Here is a 17,709-nt window from a genome sequence, read left to right on the forward strand (position 1 = left end):
TGTTTTCTAGTGTTTGAGTGCTTGACTTAATAACTTCATTGATACTCTAATGTCTTGCTGAGCATGTGAGTGTGTGCATGCAAGCATATATAGGGTTTAGGTTATGACAGTGTCCAAACTGGTATGTGCTTTTTCTGCAGAGGGAGACAAGACATGCTTCTTGAAGCAAATAAAAATGTAAAAGTGCATGGGAATGCAATGTTTTATCTGATTTCCATATAAAAATATCTTCTGCCATGCCTTTATTTCAGATTTCTCTCTGAAATAGTTGTATATATATCATATTTGCCCCTCAAGCAGATGTTCAATTTACTTTCACGTATTTCTTTCTCAGTGAATCAGAACCATTTGTATGACCACTTATCAAAAGACTTTTTCTGGAATGCCATTTTCGAGCACTAGTAGGGCCCAAATGTAAGATCAAAGACATTTTAATTGTCTGTGGCTATCTGGAGATACTGAAATATGACTCCCTTGTGAACTCTCAAGATACTTGGTGTTTTTCTTGAAATCCAAGCTTCCTTACTATTATTAAAATTTTCCTATCTCTAAAATATATATACCTATAGGAAGTCATATTCTAAATCCTGATTGGCAGATGGGATCCAATCCTAAAATATCCAACACAACAGAGGGATAAAAGTAATCCTGCATTTGTTGATGCTGAAACTCCTGATCTTTAGAATGGAATGACTTGTAATTTCATGTGCTTGAATCTAGTGAATCAGGATTTGTTTGCATTCAAGTGATCATTTTTACAACTTGGCATTTGGATGTTGTTGCCCTATTGAGCACATTTTCAAATTTGATCTAATCATTACAATTTGCATGCATAGTTACAAACTCTCGCAACCAGTGTTCTAGAAAATTGTGTTATTTCACTTGAAATATAAATTCAGAGTTCGTTTTGCTGAAATTTATCATCATTATACTCCACGTGACAGGTATTGCTGAATAGCAGCACTGAAGAGGTGTATAATGACACTTCTTATTAGCCCAACAGGGAGCACCTCTTTCCTGTTTCTCTCTGTATATGTACTCTTATGCATTCAAGAGCTACTTGGTAAGATGTAAATTTGTCATTTCTCTAATTTAGTTCTTAGCTGAAGAATTGTTCTGCTCTGCAGAGTCAAGATTTCCCCATCTCTGCTTCTTCTTGACCTTCCTTTTCACTTTATTAGGTGCACAAGCTAAGTTCTAACTGAAACATTGCACATGAAACATGGCTTTCCCCTATCTCCTGAACAAAGCACAGAACTGAATTGCAGATGATCTTTTTCACACTGACATTGACTTAATTCAATAAAAATATCCACAGGTCTTTAGGAGGCTGACACTGTATTTACCTTGTATGTGCAGTGCTCTCTTGCCAGTGTTGATGCAGAGAAATCTTTTGCTTTGATACTATTTTCCAATTCCTCTATCATGAGTTTTCATTTGTATGCAATGGGCTCATGTATCCTTTAACCATGTGCATGCTGGCATAAATAAACAATGCTCCTATTTAGGTTACTCTGAGGATAGCATCTCTGTGAGTGAAGAACTGGGCTCACTGGCTTTAAATGAGCCTTAATCTTTGTCTTTCTGAATGTATTTATAGCCTACAGAATTCCTTTTTTTCTGCTCTGGCAAATCAGATCCTTGATAAAGGCCTAATCTGCCCTTTTGCATTAGAGAAACCACTGCAACTGCAAGTTCACTAACTGTGTTATATTGTTTTATCCTCATTCTAATTTTTTCTTTTTCATGCCTCAGAGGGCCAGGCTATTCTTTCTGTGCTTATACACCAGGTAAAAAAAAAAGAAGTCTGCTGTTACTCTAGGCACTTCAACAGCTACATCTAATCACATTTCGAACTACAATTTTCACTGCTAGCAAATTAGCAGACAGGTAATTTGCAGAACATCTGAACTGTGTGCCAGCACAAACAATTACATTTCATTCTGTTGTATTCCTTCTTCTGCAAAAATATTTCTGGACTGACCTTGTTCTTATGAGGTCCCTTGCTGTTGCTGCTGCTCGTTCCTTTGTGGTTTGACACATAACTGAGCACGACTGTCCCCTTTGAGTGCTCAGCCTCTGCAAGTGACAAGACAGAAGACTTGTCCGTGACTGTGCAGCACATCTGTGGAAGAACAGGGATTAGGAACTAGGAGGCTCATCTGAACAAGAGATGATGTAGAGCTGGCCTTTGGAATAGGATGGGGAGAGGAGAATGCTGGAGCAGAGGAGGTAGAGAGTGTGTGGTGGAGGTGAAGGAAAAGAGGGATAGCAATTAAGTCAGCTCCAGAGAAGTTAGGAACTGTGCTCTACCCAGTCTTTTGCATTACCTTGGGGAACAAAAACTGGCAGTCTGGGACAGATGATCTTTCTGCTCTTCTTGAAGATTACCTGCTACTCTACTAGGAAAGCCTAACTATTGGTTTTCTCAGTTTTCTGTGAGGAAAAGAGAGTAAAAAGGATACTCCTTTCCTTCGGGACTCTAATTAAGACCGAAAATGGGAAGTCTAGAAGGCTACAGTGTGGTAAAAGCATCCTTCTGTCAAAACATGCTTTCCCATAGCACATTTAATCTTGTGATCCTCAGGCTATGTTTTATTTCCCATACTGATGAACAGAATTTTCTCAAATTCTCAAACTCGCTATCAATCTGTACATCAATTAGTAAAACTTCTCTTGAAAATGATGGGCTGATTAGGTTTGGGTCTTATTAATTATAATGTTGTGGCTAGGCTGACATTTCACCTAGTGAAACTTCACTAGGTACAGAGGCTTCATGGAAAAGAACAGTTATATATTCCTGTAGTTATTTTATGTGTGTAACCAAAACCATTGGGCATCAGTGCACTTTGATTGTAGATCAGATTATATTTAGAAAGTAGATTTGTAGGAGCAGTAATGCCAGATCTTGATAAACCAGATGGACTTTTTTTCAGGTTTGCTATTTCCATCTGTTTTACCCCCTAATAGTCCACCAAGATCTGTTAGGAAAGTCTAAGTGAATTTGATTTATTCATTTTATGATTTATGAAAAAGTACAAAAATATTTTTGTTTGACCTCAAAATGTCCAAACTTTACTGTCTCAAACTTACCATATGTCTCCTCCTCCTGGAGATTTCCTTGTTATCTTAGGTTTGGAAAACATTTGGTTTTGCAATTTGATTCATAATGATTTTAATAAGATTGTGAATGGTTCCAGATAATACTGTTTGGGTTTTTTGTGGTTTTGTTTTGGTTTTTTTACATATATATAGTAGCAAAGAGAGCGTTTATAAGAGGATACCATGGCAGATTATGGCAGTTAGATAGGAACCACAGTCACTTTCACCCAACATACCAAAATAGTTTCCTTGCTAATAATTGTGTTAAAAATGGCTATGAGAAATATTACAACTACCAGTGGGAAAGAAAAGTGTGTTGCAGTTGTACTTTGTACTTCTGCAGCTACATTCATGGATGTGGCTTCCTTGCAGCCCAGGAAAAAGCCTGGAGGTTTTCCTGCAGTGCTGTGGTAAGGACATATATGTAGAGGATGTATGTACACAGGGGTACTAATTTCACACAGGAAAAACTGGCTTTCATGCAGACAACTGTGAAGGCACAGAACTGCAGAAAGCAGTGACATAGGCACAACTAGTGACTATTTCTGCAGAAGATCAAATAGGCTATTACTCTTCAGGCTGCTAACAGGCCCTCAGAGCTGCTAGTTCCCACAGTTACTAGTGGCCTCATGGGACACCCAGAACCAAACATGCCCAACTGGGTGATGAATTCAGTTAAAAGCAACTCAACAGACAGAATCTTAATAACATCTCCTTTAACAAGAACAGTGCTGTTATGAAGTGTTATGAAGTGAAAGTAGTGGGTTTTGTTCCAGTAAAGCCAGAATCTTTATTTTATAGCCAAAAATAAAACCAAACCAAACCAAACCAAACAAAACAAAAAAAAAAAAAAGGAAAAAAAAAGTCTGTTGTGGTGGAGGTAATAGTTTGATATCCTTTTTAAGGAATACAATCTTAGGGAGACCCTGCTTCCATGCAGGCCCCTCAGTTGTGTTGATTGTGGTCAGTAGTTAAGATCAGTAAGGGAAAAGGTGTGGGAGGAAATAAGCAAATTGCTTATTTTCAAGTGAAGCAATCCCCTAATCTAATTTTTTAAACAATCCCACAATCAGGGAAGGTGTAAAGAAGGGAGTGAGTTTTTTCCCAAGATCTTGCAGCAACTGTGTGTTTTGGCAGCATCCCACCTTGCTGAGATTTCAGTATTTGCTGGGACATCTTGCACTTTTCTCACATTCTGATTCCCACAAGAAGGGAGTCATGGCTAGTGTGGACCCAGTTCCCACACCACGTGGCTGCAGGCACTTGGATTTAAAACCTTGTAGACATGGCTTAAACCAGCTACTCAGGAGATTTGGAGCTGCCGTGAAAGAGTCTCTGGTGGTACCAATCAACACTCCTTGATTCCTCATCCCATACTTCCTCCTTAACAGCCAAAGTGAAGTGCCCTCTGTGTAGTCCAGAGGAGCAGAAGTGTGGAGCAGTGGGTTAATAGGATTTTTGCTAGTTGGCTTTGGGAGATAAAGGGACAAAAGGCACGGTATCTCCCAGGGAGCTTGGCTTCTTTGTCACTGTACCTGTAGCTATTGGTTAAGTTGTGGTTAGCAAACTTGGCCTAACAATAACCTCTAAGCTCAGTCATATTCACTCAGAAGCAAGTTTTTGTCTCAGGGAGCTGCACTATAATTTCATGAGGCAGCATTCACAATGCTGCCACACCTTGTGAAGAAGGCAGCTGAATCACACAGTTCAGCTAAGCCCTGCATTTTAGTCTTCTAAACCCTTCAGTTCATCTTCCTTCATGAAAACACTCACACAAATATAGAAATGTACACATTTTTCTTGCAATGCAAACTCCTAATGAGACAGCTCCAAGGGGCGTGATTAACATGAAATAATAATGTCCTTAGGGGATAGGGAAGCTCAGATACAGCTTCTGCTTTGCAGAACTTCAACATTTTAATTGCCTTGTGATGGTTGGAGTGCTGCAACATTCAGCCTTTGAATTAATCCAGCTGGTGCACTGAGCTATCAGATATGCTAAAATCTGTTTGCTTTTTCTTATCTGTGGGTGCTACTTTTTCATTTGTGTTGTATCTTTAAGCATACTTTGTCTAGGAATCCCCAGTCTGTGTGTGGAAGGTTATGTAGTACTGATGTTTAGGCAGAAACTTATCCTGCATTCACTGATCACTTTAATGTTGCTCTTCCTTGTACCTTATCTGCATTTAGCTCTTAAAGGTTGGCTTTCTGAGAAGACAGATAAAAATTTAAGATAATTTTTCTTTATTCTGTGGCAAAGAAAAAATTAACTGTGGACATAAAAATGTTGGATGTCAGAAATTAGATGCAGAGTAGAAAGGGTTATGCCAGCTGCCTATACCTTGTACCATGCAGTCAATATTATCTTTGTAGAGTCAGATTTCTAGCAACTGAACTATGAATTGTTTGATGTGCTGTGCTCCTCATTTTTATTACGCTCAGAGTCTAAAATTTGGCGTGACTTGCTTTGTATATTTCCCTTTTTATAATGCAAGTTTTCTGCTCTTAGGTCTTTATAAGGTTGTGGCAGATAAAACTCCATATGTCAGCATTGAAGAAATCACGAGAAAAGTCTCTATTGGGCCAACAAGATTTGGCCATCCATGTTTCTACAGCCCTGAGGATATAAAACTGGCAAACTTCACAATCAAACATGGTGAGCAGATCACCTTCAACTCAGTGGAAGAGGTCAATGGAACAATGGCTGTGAATTGTGTCTTGGTCAGAAATAACCAGATTCATTCCTTTACTTTGCCTCTTTCGCAAGAAGGAAAATTCTACGAGTGTGAAGATGATCAGATATACACCCTAAAAGAAATTGCAGAATGGAAAATCCCTAAGTGCAGAAACCGGATTGTCAAACTTTCCAATACTTTACATATGTGGGATTCCTCTAATCCACTTCCTCAGAATTTTGATGGCTGTTTGATTCTCATGCCTGTCTATGAAGTGCAGGCAGTAATGAAATGTAAGTAGGAATCAAAATCATGTTCTGTTAAACTTGGTGTAGCCCAGTACCCTTAAATACACAACATTTGCTTAAAATAGCCAGGAAAGATTCAGTTTATCAAAAATTCCTGATCCATATTTTACACTGATGATAGTTTCAAGATGAAGAAAGATAAAAATAATATTGCCTTTATTATTCCTTTATCATCTGTTAACTCAGATTATTACCTTGAATTTTTTCTGTTACTATTTTACTGATCGCTACAATTAAATCCTCACTGCAAATAAAATATATCACATGGTGAAAAGGCGGAACTTAGGAATTCTGTTCTCTGATTCTCTTTCTTTGCATCTCAGACTTTGACCATGGAGAAGCCAAATAAACATTTATGGCTATGGCTAAGGAGGTAGAAAAAGAATATAGACATATATGTTGCAATACACTTAATTACCATTTATTTTTCAGAATGAGGATGCCACAGAAAGAAAAATCATATTATTTTACTTTATTGCGGAAACAAATATCAATAGACTATAAACAGAAGAAACTCATGGACAATTTCTGAAACCTCTCGGTTTGAGGAAACAGAAAGATTACAAACCCAATATATTTGAAGGCTGTAGTTTGTGTTATGAGTTTTTATTTAAAAACCCCAAAAATATCCATGGCACATTAACACTGTTCTAGTTGTTCCACCAAAACATTGAAACAGCTGGTTTCTAATTGCAGGATAGTAGCTTAGCTTTTGGAACGGTTTTGCTGCCTGTTGTATTTATTAGAAACAAACCAGTGAGCTCCGTAGAAATTAAATCCTAACAGAAATTAATTCGTGAGGATATTAATTAGGAAATCTTTTCATAATTGAGCTTTCTCTGTTGAATGATGTAAGCAAATGAATAAAAGAAAAAGAAATAAAAGTGGGCAGAGACTGTTAACACAATATACTATAGTTGTTATATGCTTATCATACAATATGTGCTTGCGATGTGATTTAATGTGTGAGTTTGGAAAACATACTTCACAAGATAAAGTACTCCATTTGCTATAATGGCCCATCATCGCGAACGAAGATTTGGGGAAAGGTCTTTTTACCTTTCCAGCCTGCGCAATGGATTTTTTAGGTGAGACACAGCCTGCGCTGAGCTGAGCCCACCCTTTAATCCTAAGGTTCATCTGCCGGGGCCAAGCAAGCTTGGACAATGGCAGTGAGGTCCTCAGGACGTAGGTTTGTTTAGAGTGTCCTTCTCATAGATGGATGGCCACACAGGGCTAACGACCTCCATCAGGCCAGGAGACCGGGGACTCGAACCCGTGGTCGCAGCAGTGAAAGTCCTGCACGCTAACCACTAGGCCACCATTTGCTATAACTCCAGCTAAATTCAGGAATCTAGCTCATCTCCTGAAGCTGGATTCACTTAGGTATGTTTCTATACCCATTTAAATATTTATGCAGAATCACTAGGAATTTAATGTCCCTAAAAACTTTCAGAAGATGCAGAATGTTTGCTATTCACTTGTCTTCCAATAAGTTATTTCAGTGAGAGTTGTATTTGTTGTTTTTATTTTATATTTCGTAATGTTCTCAACCTTTAAAAAGCATGAAATGTGTCCTAAATAACTGTTTGATACAAACTTGGAAAGTAGGCTTCATGGTACATGATTAACTACTTTCTTGTGGACCATGAAAAATGGATTTTCACCATTTTTAGAAGAACTATAAATAGACACAAGATAAAGTATGAGAAATACTATCCACTATTCAATAAAAAGGATTCCTGATAAGAGGGATAACTGATTACATTTTCACAGGCTGTGAGCAGGAATCCTCTATACTTACTTCTCATTCTTAATAATGAACAAGCTATGTGTGGGGAACTCCCCCAAATGCTCCTAGAAAACTTTCATTTTCACTAGCCATTTCTCCTTTGTTATCTTTCCCTTGAAGTGCTTAGTATGTTTGTCATCTGAAGGTGTCAATGTGACAAAAGCAGAGTTGGAACAAACAGCTTCTGAATCACTGTCACAGAACTCTGTCATATAAAATACACTTGATACCGACTTTGCAGTATAAAATATCGGTATGTCCTGCTACAAGGAAATGTGAACCCAGGGTACTATCCCTGTGTGTAGGTCTATGCAGAATAAGTATGATTGAAGAAAGTAATTAAATACTATTTGCTTGTTAAGTTTTACTGCCCTGGTCAGGGATCTGTGGTGTCACTGATTTGGAGCCAAATTCTTAAACAAGCCTTAATTTCATAGTCAACTTTATGCTTGGAATTTTTGCATTAAAAATTTTGCAAGTTCAGTTGTGATAGAAGTGCTGTTGTTCCCTGAGAGATGGTTCAATTCAATGGCTCAGTTCTGGTAGTGAATAAAACCGGGTGATGCAGACAAGGATTTCCACAGGGGAGCATTATAGTAAAATGTCCTAATTCGTAAACAATAACCTTAGACTTTGTTACAGAAAGGTTTTGCCTTTTTTTTTTTATATATTATTTCCTAGTAATTACAGATGTTTTTATTATTCTTATAAATATCAAAACACCTTATTTCTCCCAGACTGGCCATAGCAACAACATGTGCTAAAGGATTCAAATGTATTTATTTATTAAGCATGTTTTCCCAATCACTTCTTTATAGAAACCATAAGTTACTATGAAATGAAAGAATAGAAATAGTACCCAAGAAAGATATCTTTGATAAGATAAACAACTGATTAAATTTGGAGGTGCTGTGGGTAAAATAATGAACTAGATATTTTTCCCGTTCTTCTTCCTTAAGCTTTTCTTTCACTCATATACCTTATTCTCTCTCTTCCTTTGTGTGGTCTTATGCATATCTGATATCCATATATCTCAAATTACAACAGTTAGACTTTCTGGCCTTCTTCATGGTGCACATGGAGCAGCACATCTCAGGGAAGGTACTTTTAGTATCTGGCCAACAGGATGTGTATTTTATTCCAATGTCAGTTTGAAAACAAAACCCAATGTATTTATTTTCTTTTCCTTTGCAGTTCGAAAGGACATAGTTCATATCCTCTCAGATCTAGATGTTGAGGTCAAGGATATAACAGACTATTATGATATTAGCTCTTTCCTTCAGCCACTGTCTTTGGAAGATGTATTTGAGAGAACAAGCATGGAATTTCCTATGGTTGCTGAGATAATGGAAGGGCCTTCAGGAGGCCAAAACCCTTTTAATTTGTTGTCTACAGGGAAAGAGATTGTCATCTACAAAAAGTACCAGGCAGCAAGAGTCCTAGCTTCTGAGATCAGAAGTGATTCTCCCAAAAGACATTTTTTAATCCCTATGAGCTACAAAGGAAAGTTCAAGAGAAGACCTCGTGAGCTTCCAACTCCCTATGACTTAGAGATAGCAAGAAGTGAAAAGGAACAGCTTCATGTTGTAGCAACTAAAGCCTTTGCTTCCCCTCATAAAGAGTTTTTTTCTGTTTCAGTTGGAGATCAATTTCTAGTTCAGCAGTCCCAGACTAGTGAAATTCTTTACGAAGGAAGAAAGAAACTTGTAGATGTTTTAGCTTGTGAGCAAATACTAAGTGATACATATAAAAAAGTGCTCCTCCCTATGTACATGGAAGGCAGCTTTGTGGAAGTGATTCATGACAAGAAACGGTACCACCTTTCTGAGATTTGCAAAGAATTCCGTTTGCCTTTTAATGTCAAAGTGTCCGTGAGGGACCTTTCCATTGAGGAAGATGTCTTGGCTGCAGTGCCTGGTCTGCAGTTTGAAGAGGAAATCACAGACTCTTACTTGCTGATCAGTAGTGCCACCAATCCAGTGGAGAGCTGGGAGATTCCTGTATATCGCTTAAATATGTTGGTCCATTTGCTCAGCAAAGATGTCCAGGTAGTTGTACCACCTGTGACTAAGACAATAGTGGAAGAGATCAGCGAAGAGCAATACTATATGGTGCGAAGATACGAAAACCAAACCCTTCATCCACCACCTAGGCCTCCCAAAAAGCCAACAACACTTGCCCCCAAACTTGCTTTTGCAGTAACTAAGCAAGATGTGTCTGATGTACTACAGGCTCCAAAGGTAAGGTATCACAGCTTGTCTTTGAATGTCTTAAAATCACAAATCATGTTCTGTGGGTTTAAAGTCTTCATTTGTCTGTTGCATCCTTACAGCATGCACACAGATGTCTCTCAGCTCCCAGTAATAGGCAAATTAGCCATTATAGACAAGAATGGCTAAAATCTCCAGTGTGTGTTAATTGATCCATGAAAAACAACAGAACCATGCCAACTCACAGCAGAAATCTTGGCTGTATAGTTTTGCATGGATAATCCTTTACTGCACCACTGTAGAACTGAAGGGAGAGACTTGAAGTGCCTGTATTTAAATCTTTATTAAGGGGAAGAGTATGTTTTCATGATGTAAAGATAATTTTGCTCAGCTGGAAATGGCAGAATTAAGTTCAAGTTCACCTAAGGACAAGTCATATAGAAGTTTTTGAATTCATTGTTTGCACTTACCTAAGTGGCAAATAGGTTTGGGAAAGAAAAAAAAATGGCAGTCATTTTAGAAGCACTTGATGTTAAGAAAGAAGTGTCCCTTCTAGGACACTTTTCTTCATGTTTAACCTGAGGCAACGCATTGTGTTTTGGATTTGTCGCTTAATCAGGGTTGACAACATCAGTCTTTTGGCTATTGCACAGCAGTGCACCCACAGCGTCAAGGCCTTCTCTATTTCCTGGGCTTCCCCCAGAAAGTTGGCTGGGGTTGGACGAGAGGCTGGGAGGGGACACAGATGGGACAGCTGACCCCAACTGACCAAAGGGATATTCCACGACATATAACGCTATGCTCAGAAATAATAACTGAGGGAGTGATTGGTCTAGGAAGTTAGCCTAACTCAGAGACGGCCAGACATCAGTCTGCTTGTGGGAGGTGGTGAGTGACTGCCTTTGCATCATTGTTTTTGTGGGTTTTTTTCCTCTTTCCTTAATTTATTAAAGTCTTTATCTCCACCCACAAGTTTTCTTGCTTTTGCTCTTACTCTTCTCTCTCCTGATGAGATCATCATCCTGATGTCATGGTGGAGTGAGCAAGCACATGGATGAATGCTTAGCTGCTGGCTGGGGTTAACCTACCACAATTTTCTTGCTTGTATTGAAAGAATCAAAGGCCGCTTGATGGGCTTTAATGAGAGACACTGTCTAGGAGGTATTTAACTTAGGTTGCAGTTGACCTCATATGCAAATAAAAATTCCCTACAGGGGAAGAGGAAAAAACTTTCAGGTCTCTGGGTTGTGTTTGTATTATGCTTTAAATGCAGTGTAACTCATGTAATTATATTTTGTGGGGTTCATAGAAAGTGGGGTTTTTTTGTTGCTATCAAACTAAAGTCCAGTTGGAGCCCCTCTGAAAGGGCAGCATTTGTGAGTACCTCTCTTTGCCTGCTGGAGGTTTTCCTCCCCTCATGCCAATTCCAAGACTACATGCAAGTCCAAAGCTCCACATAGATCCTGGAAGATGGTTATAACACGCAGTAGGAGAAGTGAATGAATAAGGGGGTCCCTCAGATAAGGGTAATACAACAAAAAGGTGTATCATTTTCTCCCATCTTTACTACAAAAACTTCTTTTCTATTAATTTGTTCAATGAACATTGCAGCAGCTTAAATAAGCCATCCTGTTAGGCGAGGCAGGGTACATGAGAAACTGGTCTCTGAGCTAATAGGCAAGCAATCAGCCTGGTACTGTTCTGGGGTACAGAACTGAGGAAAAATTCCCTGAAGTTGTGTTTCTGGTAGACCTGTACCCTTGTCAGGAGAACTTAGACCTCCTGTAGTTAGTGATGGCTGTGTGCGGAGCAGAGCAGGTGGATGCTGCTTCCAGATCAGGTTCACGCAGAAGATGATATTTTCCTGAAGTGAGGAGAGAGCAAAATGAGCAGGAGATAGACGAGCTGAGGTTCCTTTGCACATGAGGTTCCTCCTCGTGCATTCATGAGTGAGAGCAACCTTAGACTGCAACTGTCCAGATGAAGGAGATAATTTAAACAGTATTTCAGAAGACCTTTTTTTTTGTCACATATTTGTTATAAATAAATAATAAACTGCAGTCAGAATGCTTAGATTATGCAGATTTGCAAATCTCCTTCCCTGGGAAAGTGAAACAAGTAGAGATCCCTTATTCATTAGATTAAGCATCCTGAGCTGAACATATTGGGTTTAAAGTCACACAGAATGCATTATCTTTTCTATCCCAAGCACCATGAGTCCTCTGAGAGGACGTGGATGGTAACAGCTAGGCTCTGCCTTGGCCCCTCTGCAGCGTTAGGGGAGACTACGTTTTCTTTTACATGCATCAGGAATGTCTGAAGTTGGAAATTGTGCCAACCTGATAAACAACCCTCTTTGCATATTTGTGACTATGCATAGGCTTATTTACATAAATAACAGATGAGCGTCCTAATGAGCTGAACTTAAGCCTGACAAGGTGGCAGCCTGGAATAAGCTTTAGTGCTGCATGAGTTGCCGTGCTCCTCCTGCAGGCAGCTCCCTGCCTGGTGCTTGGGGAGCTCTGGCTGCTTGCTGGAGGGTGGTAAATGGCTTCCTTGCCCACCAGTTGGGAAGCTCTACTTGGCTTGTAGCTCCAGCATTTAATGCTGCTGCTGCATGAGTCCTCAGAGGACTCAGATCTGTCTGTTTTATGCCAATACCTGAGGATAATCTGCAAGAGTGGGTCACCTTTAGCTACAGCTTGTACTCTGATTGGCTCTGAGCTCAGAGCAAGGCTATGAGGGCAGAGAGGCTCCAGCTGTCTCTTCCTGCTGTTCTCTGACCTTGGTAGGGGAACCCTAGGGCCAGGAGCAGGACTGTATGCTTCACTGTGTACTTTTGGTCATGTTAGTCACTGAATTGTATGAGATTAGCAGCCAACACGGACTGGAACCTCAGATGAGTGTAAGAACTGCCTGCACTTGTGTGCAAGGTGCAATGTTGCAGAGAAATGCATGTTTGCACAGTTCAGCAAAGTCCAGAGACAACACATGAATTCTCAAACATAATATAGCTGCATTAACCAAGCACTCTGCCGAGTTTCTTCACAGGGCTAATTAAGTTGGCTCAGGTCCTGCTGATACAACTTTCCCTTCCAGAGCCTGGGGATCTCTCCTCTCCCCTCCACACTACAGCACAGACTTTCCCTTTCTCTCTCATATGAGCATTGTTTGAGTAAGAAACATACAGATCACATATGTTTGCAATTTTCTATTACTTGCTAATTGAATAAACAAACCACAAGCAAATACGCGTAAACTAAACAAATGAAACAAAACAGCTTGTACTGAATGATTAAATTAATCTGATATCTCATATAGCAGATATCAGATTAATATTTAATATGAATAGAAAATAGCAGATATCTATCCAATAACCAATATCACCTCTACCTACAAGCAACCCCAACTGAGGACAAGGATGACAAAACAACTTGTACCCTTTGTCTTATTGTAAAATGTGGGATACAAGCAGTCATTCACCAGAAATCCACATGTTCCTTGCTGGAGTGAAGTTCACAGGGGGATCTAACTGACATATTGAATTAAATGTTATAAGTCATTCAGTTCCTGATTTGTGAGCTTATCTAGAAAGTGAGAATGATCAAATAAACCCCTAGAAGTTAATGCTACTGATTTGAGAATGGATCATCTCACTTTCTTGCCAAGTTGGTCCTGGAGAGAAGTTCCTTGGAGAGGAACCAGTCAGGGCCTCACTTTCTTGAAATGAAAATTCATTTAAAGGGAACAAGACAGATGTGTCTATTCTGTCTCCCCAGTTACAACCACCACTGTGAATATAACAAAACCAAGTTTTCACTTAGTAACTCCACTGAAAATTGTTTTTTTAAATTTCCTTTTTACCTGCTACCTGTTTCCTCCCATTCAGCAGCAAAAGTTTTCTAGCTTTCTCTTTGCCTATTAGTTGAAGCTGTAAGTATCCTACAGATTTAAGAAGGTGCTAACATATGCCCCTCAATGGTTTTGTATTAAATTGAAACAAAGAAGAGCCCACACCAGATATTGCTAAATGTAATCTTAATCAATGCGTGGACAGCCACAGTTTAGCCCTAGTACCTCTAATACCCTGGGTGCAATAAGTGCACTACTTAAGGGACAAAAAAAGGCAGTATTTCGCTCCTGATAAAGAGAGGTTAGCTCCATCCAATGTTATTTTCAATGGCATGTTTAGTCATGTATCTAACCTGAGCAGCAATAGAATCAGTAAAATACTCAGCAGCTAGATTGTTGCTAAATACCTTTATGAATGTGGTACTGGAAAAGTCAGTTTCAGACAGTAGTCTGCTCATCTCTGGCAAGAAAGCTGAGAGAATTCTAGCCAGGGAAACTGGATTTTAATAAAATAGGAGTATTAGGGCATGATAGTTAATTGTCATTTTGTGCTAGGGTCCATTATCCTTCCAAAAGTCATTACAGTGTTATGATATCAGGAACTTTCTTGCTTTCTTACTTTTTATTTCAAAATTAAAATGAAAGAAAAATTATCACTCCCATCTGGCTTTGCAATTCTATAAACTGAACGATCAAAATCTACCATTAACATATTTATCGCATCTGTCTTCACAGCAAAATGAAGACTTATCTGGAATTAAGTTGATAAGACATAAGCTGCATTTCTCAGCAAATGAGTTTTCCTGCAGTGTCTCCTTTCCTTCCTCATAACTATTTCTTTTCTGCTTCCAGAGCATTTTTGACATTTTTGGGGCCTTTATGGAGTAGATTTAACTCAAATATTTCTGCTGTGTAACAAGAAACTAACCTTCCTAAACAAATGCGTGTTAGAAAATGCACACTGAACAGCCAGAAAGAAATAGGTAAGAACAGACTTTAGGAATTAACAGTCTTTTGGCTCTGGAAATGAAGAAAAATGTGGTTCATTAGCAGATGCAGAAATGTGCATATGCAAACATAAGAAGGAGGGTTTTTCTCTGACATTGTGGCTGCTGAGGCAGCAGCTGTGCTCCTTCTTCCTCTCTTTTTCTCTGTCCCCAATTAAGAGGAGGTTTCCCTCTCCCTGGAATCTCACCTTCCACTCTCTCTCTCCCTCTCCTTCCCCACGTTCGATGTATTGCTTCTCCTTGTCATTTTCTAGTAGCTCTGTAAGTCCCTAATAAGGAGCACGTGAAGTTTGGAAGCACAGCCCTACAGATTGAGGGCCACCCCACGCTGTCATTGTGGTCAAGTTCCTAAAGCCTCTCAAAATCCCATCCCCATAGAAGCTTCACGTGGTGAATCAGGCCCCAGATTCCTCAAAGTCCTTGTGCTGCAGCTTCTCGCTTCTCTGAGCACCATGTCAACACTGTGCCATGGGTTCCTTTTCCTCCTAATGCCCATTCTGTGCCACATATGCCTGATTTCCACCAGAGCCACGTGCCTTGGGCCCCCCTGTACTACACTTTTTGTGTAGCCTTTCACTCCCCCTAACTTACATGACATTGGTTGTCCAGTCCACTTTACTGCTTTCAACAGGCTTGCCTTTTCCTGTTCCTTGTTTCTTCCCAACACATCTCCACTGCTTTCTCTTCTCTCATGCAGTGAGCTGAAGCCAAGGTCACAGGCATAATGGAGAAGGAGTTGCAGAGATATCGCAAGTTACACACAGGCTTTTACTGCGTTCCCCAGCAGCACGTATTCCAAACCTCAGCAGAGCATCAATCTCCAGCTAGGTTCTTAGGAACAAAACTGGAGCAGGATGTAGGTGCTGACAAGTGTCAAGCAGTTTAATTCTCTTGTTGGCTGGACAGTCCAAGCTGAAGGATTTTGCATTGGTGCTCTGTTGCAGAGATCCTTATAGCTATGTTCAGACCTGGGGGCCCATGACAATTTTCTGGAAAGCCTATATGCATCTTGATACCATGCTGGGCTGCAGCCTACATGTGTGCCATCCCACTTCATGTCCTGGGTTTTTCTGCAGAAGTAACCAAGCAACGCTGTCTGTAGAAGCATTCTAATCTGAATGGTGAGGGACCAGGACTGCTGGGTACCCTATGGACTCTGTACGAACCAACGGGAAGGAGTTAGAAGAGCAGTAAACTCCAAATCCCTAGCTAATAAATGACTGGAGTTTTCGTGATATTTTTAGTATGGAGACCAGGCATTAAGACCTCTTTCTCTTTTAAACAATAATAAAAGCTTAACATTTTCACACGTCTGTAGGCACTTACTGCGGCATGATGTGTCTCAAAAACTAAATACAGCAGGGAAGATAGCAATGTGCTTGCCAGAAGGACAGGCAGTAGATAATTGCCTGGATAAACAGCAAGGCAATCTGAGGTGTAAGTCTCATTGCAGAAAGGCATTACTGCTACAGGAAATGCCGATGTAGTACATGAAATTAAGGAAGGTACAGACGAACATTTGGATATGCTGATTGATGAAAGTGCCAACTGGTTAAAAGCAAATTGCTTAATTTAGAGCTAAAAATTAATTACTTTGAGAACAAAGAGAAAAGAAATATAAAAATAAAGAGGATGCCCAGAAGAAATAAAAAATTGAACCACATGAAAATATGGAACCCTTGATAAGAAGGAAAATCCTGCAAAGAATGTGTGAGCCAAAAGCCATTGATGTCAGTAAGATGAGAATTGGCTGGCACACTTTTTTTCTTGTCTCACAGAAAGTATGTAACATAGTAAAGCACATAACATAACAAAATCATACAATTATGTATAATTATGAAGCAGGGAAAAAAGGTAAAAAAATAAATCCAAAATTCAAGGATGCACTGCAGCAGAATAACTCTTCAAAATAGAAACTGGGGAGGGGAGGAACAGAATTTTTTTTTTTTCACCTGGTGTTCCAAGAAGCCTGACTTCCCACAGGACTGTTCTGCAGGCTGCATCCTACTCTTTGCCCTTCTCACAGCAAGAAGACTGGAAAATTAAGTTCATGAGTAGCTAACACTACCTCTTATGTTCATGGATAGCTAACACTACCTCTTATGGCCTATATTTTGGTTTGTTTGGAAGTCACCAAAGAATTTTTCAATTTACAATGGCCAGAGATAAACTACACCACAGTGAATTTCCAGCAGGAAGCACAGTCCCCATACTCCTCAAAAGGCTGTGTGGAGCAGTGGCAGTGACCTGCCAGGCAGCTCCCAAGGATCCCACAGAGCTAGCAGCTGGAGCTCTGGGCAGCTGCCAGGCTCTCTGATTCCATCTCTGCTTAAACACCTTCAGGGACTTTTCTGGGTTCTGAAGGCCAACTGGCATAAGGTGGCTGGCATCTCTGCTAGTAACCCTTTGGTCTCCTTCTTTTTGGGAGTGGGCCTTGGTGGTGCTCTAACCCCTAGATCATGCCTGAGAATTGTTTGGGAAAGTGCTAGTTGGCACAGGTTGAAATGAAATCCAAGGATGTTTATAGGCACTGTGTAATCAACTAGTGTTGATACAGCCACTGCTAAAAAAAGATGGGGAAAAAAAAGAAAAGAAGGATGCTCACCAAAGTCACTGAAGTGTTGTATATGATCAGTGTAAAAGACAACACTGACATTGCCCATTTACATTATGCTTTCTTTCATGAAATTCAAACTTTTGCAGTACTATCAGCTGGGCATTCTGGAAGTGAAAGCACCCCAGAACGTTGGGATTATGCTTTGA

General features: G+C 39.7%; 1 protein-coding gene across 1 annotated transcript in view; it reads left to right on the forward strand.

Annotated features, from left to right (window-relative positions):
• The window catches only part of THEMIS (thymocyte selection associated), a 72,647-nt gene that overhangs the window by 18,044 nt on the left and 36,894 nt on the right, over nucleotides 1-17,709 (forward strand). Inside the window, exons 3-4 of the mRNA XM_027691508.1 lie at nucleotides 5,612-6,070; nucleotides 9,072-10,117. Coding sequence (XP_027547309.1) covers nucleotides 5,612-6,070; nucleotides 9,072-10,117 — 1,505 coding nt within the window. The remainder of the gene's footprint in view (nucleotides 1-5,611; nucleotides 6,071-9,071; nucleotides 10,118-17,709) is intronic.

This window comes from Neopelma chrysocephalum, unplaced genomic scaffold, assembly GCF_003984885.1.
Source record: "Neopelma chrysocephalum unplaced genomic scaffold, ASM398488v2 Primary Assembly neopelma1_23, whole genome shotgun sequence".
Taxonomy (NCBI): Eukaryota; Metazoa; Chordata; class Aves; order Passeriformes; family Pipridae; genus Neopelma; species Neopelma chrysocephalum.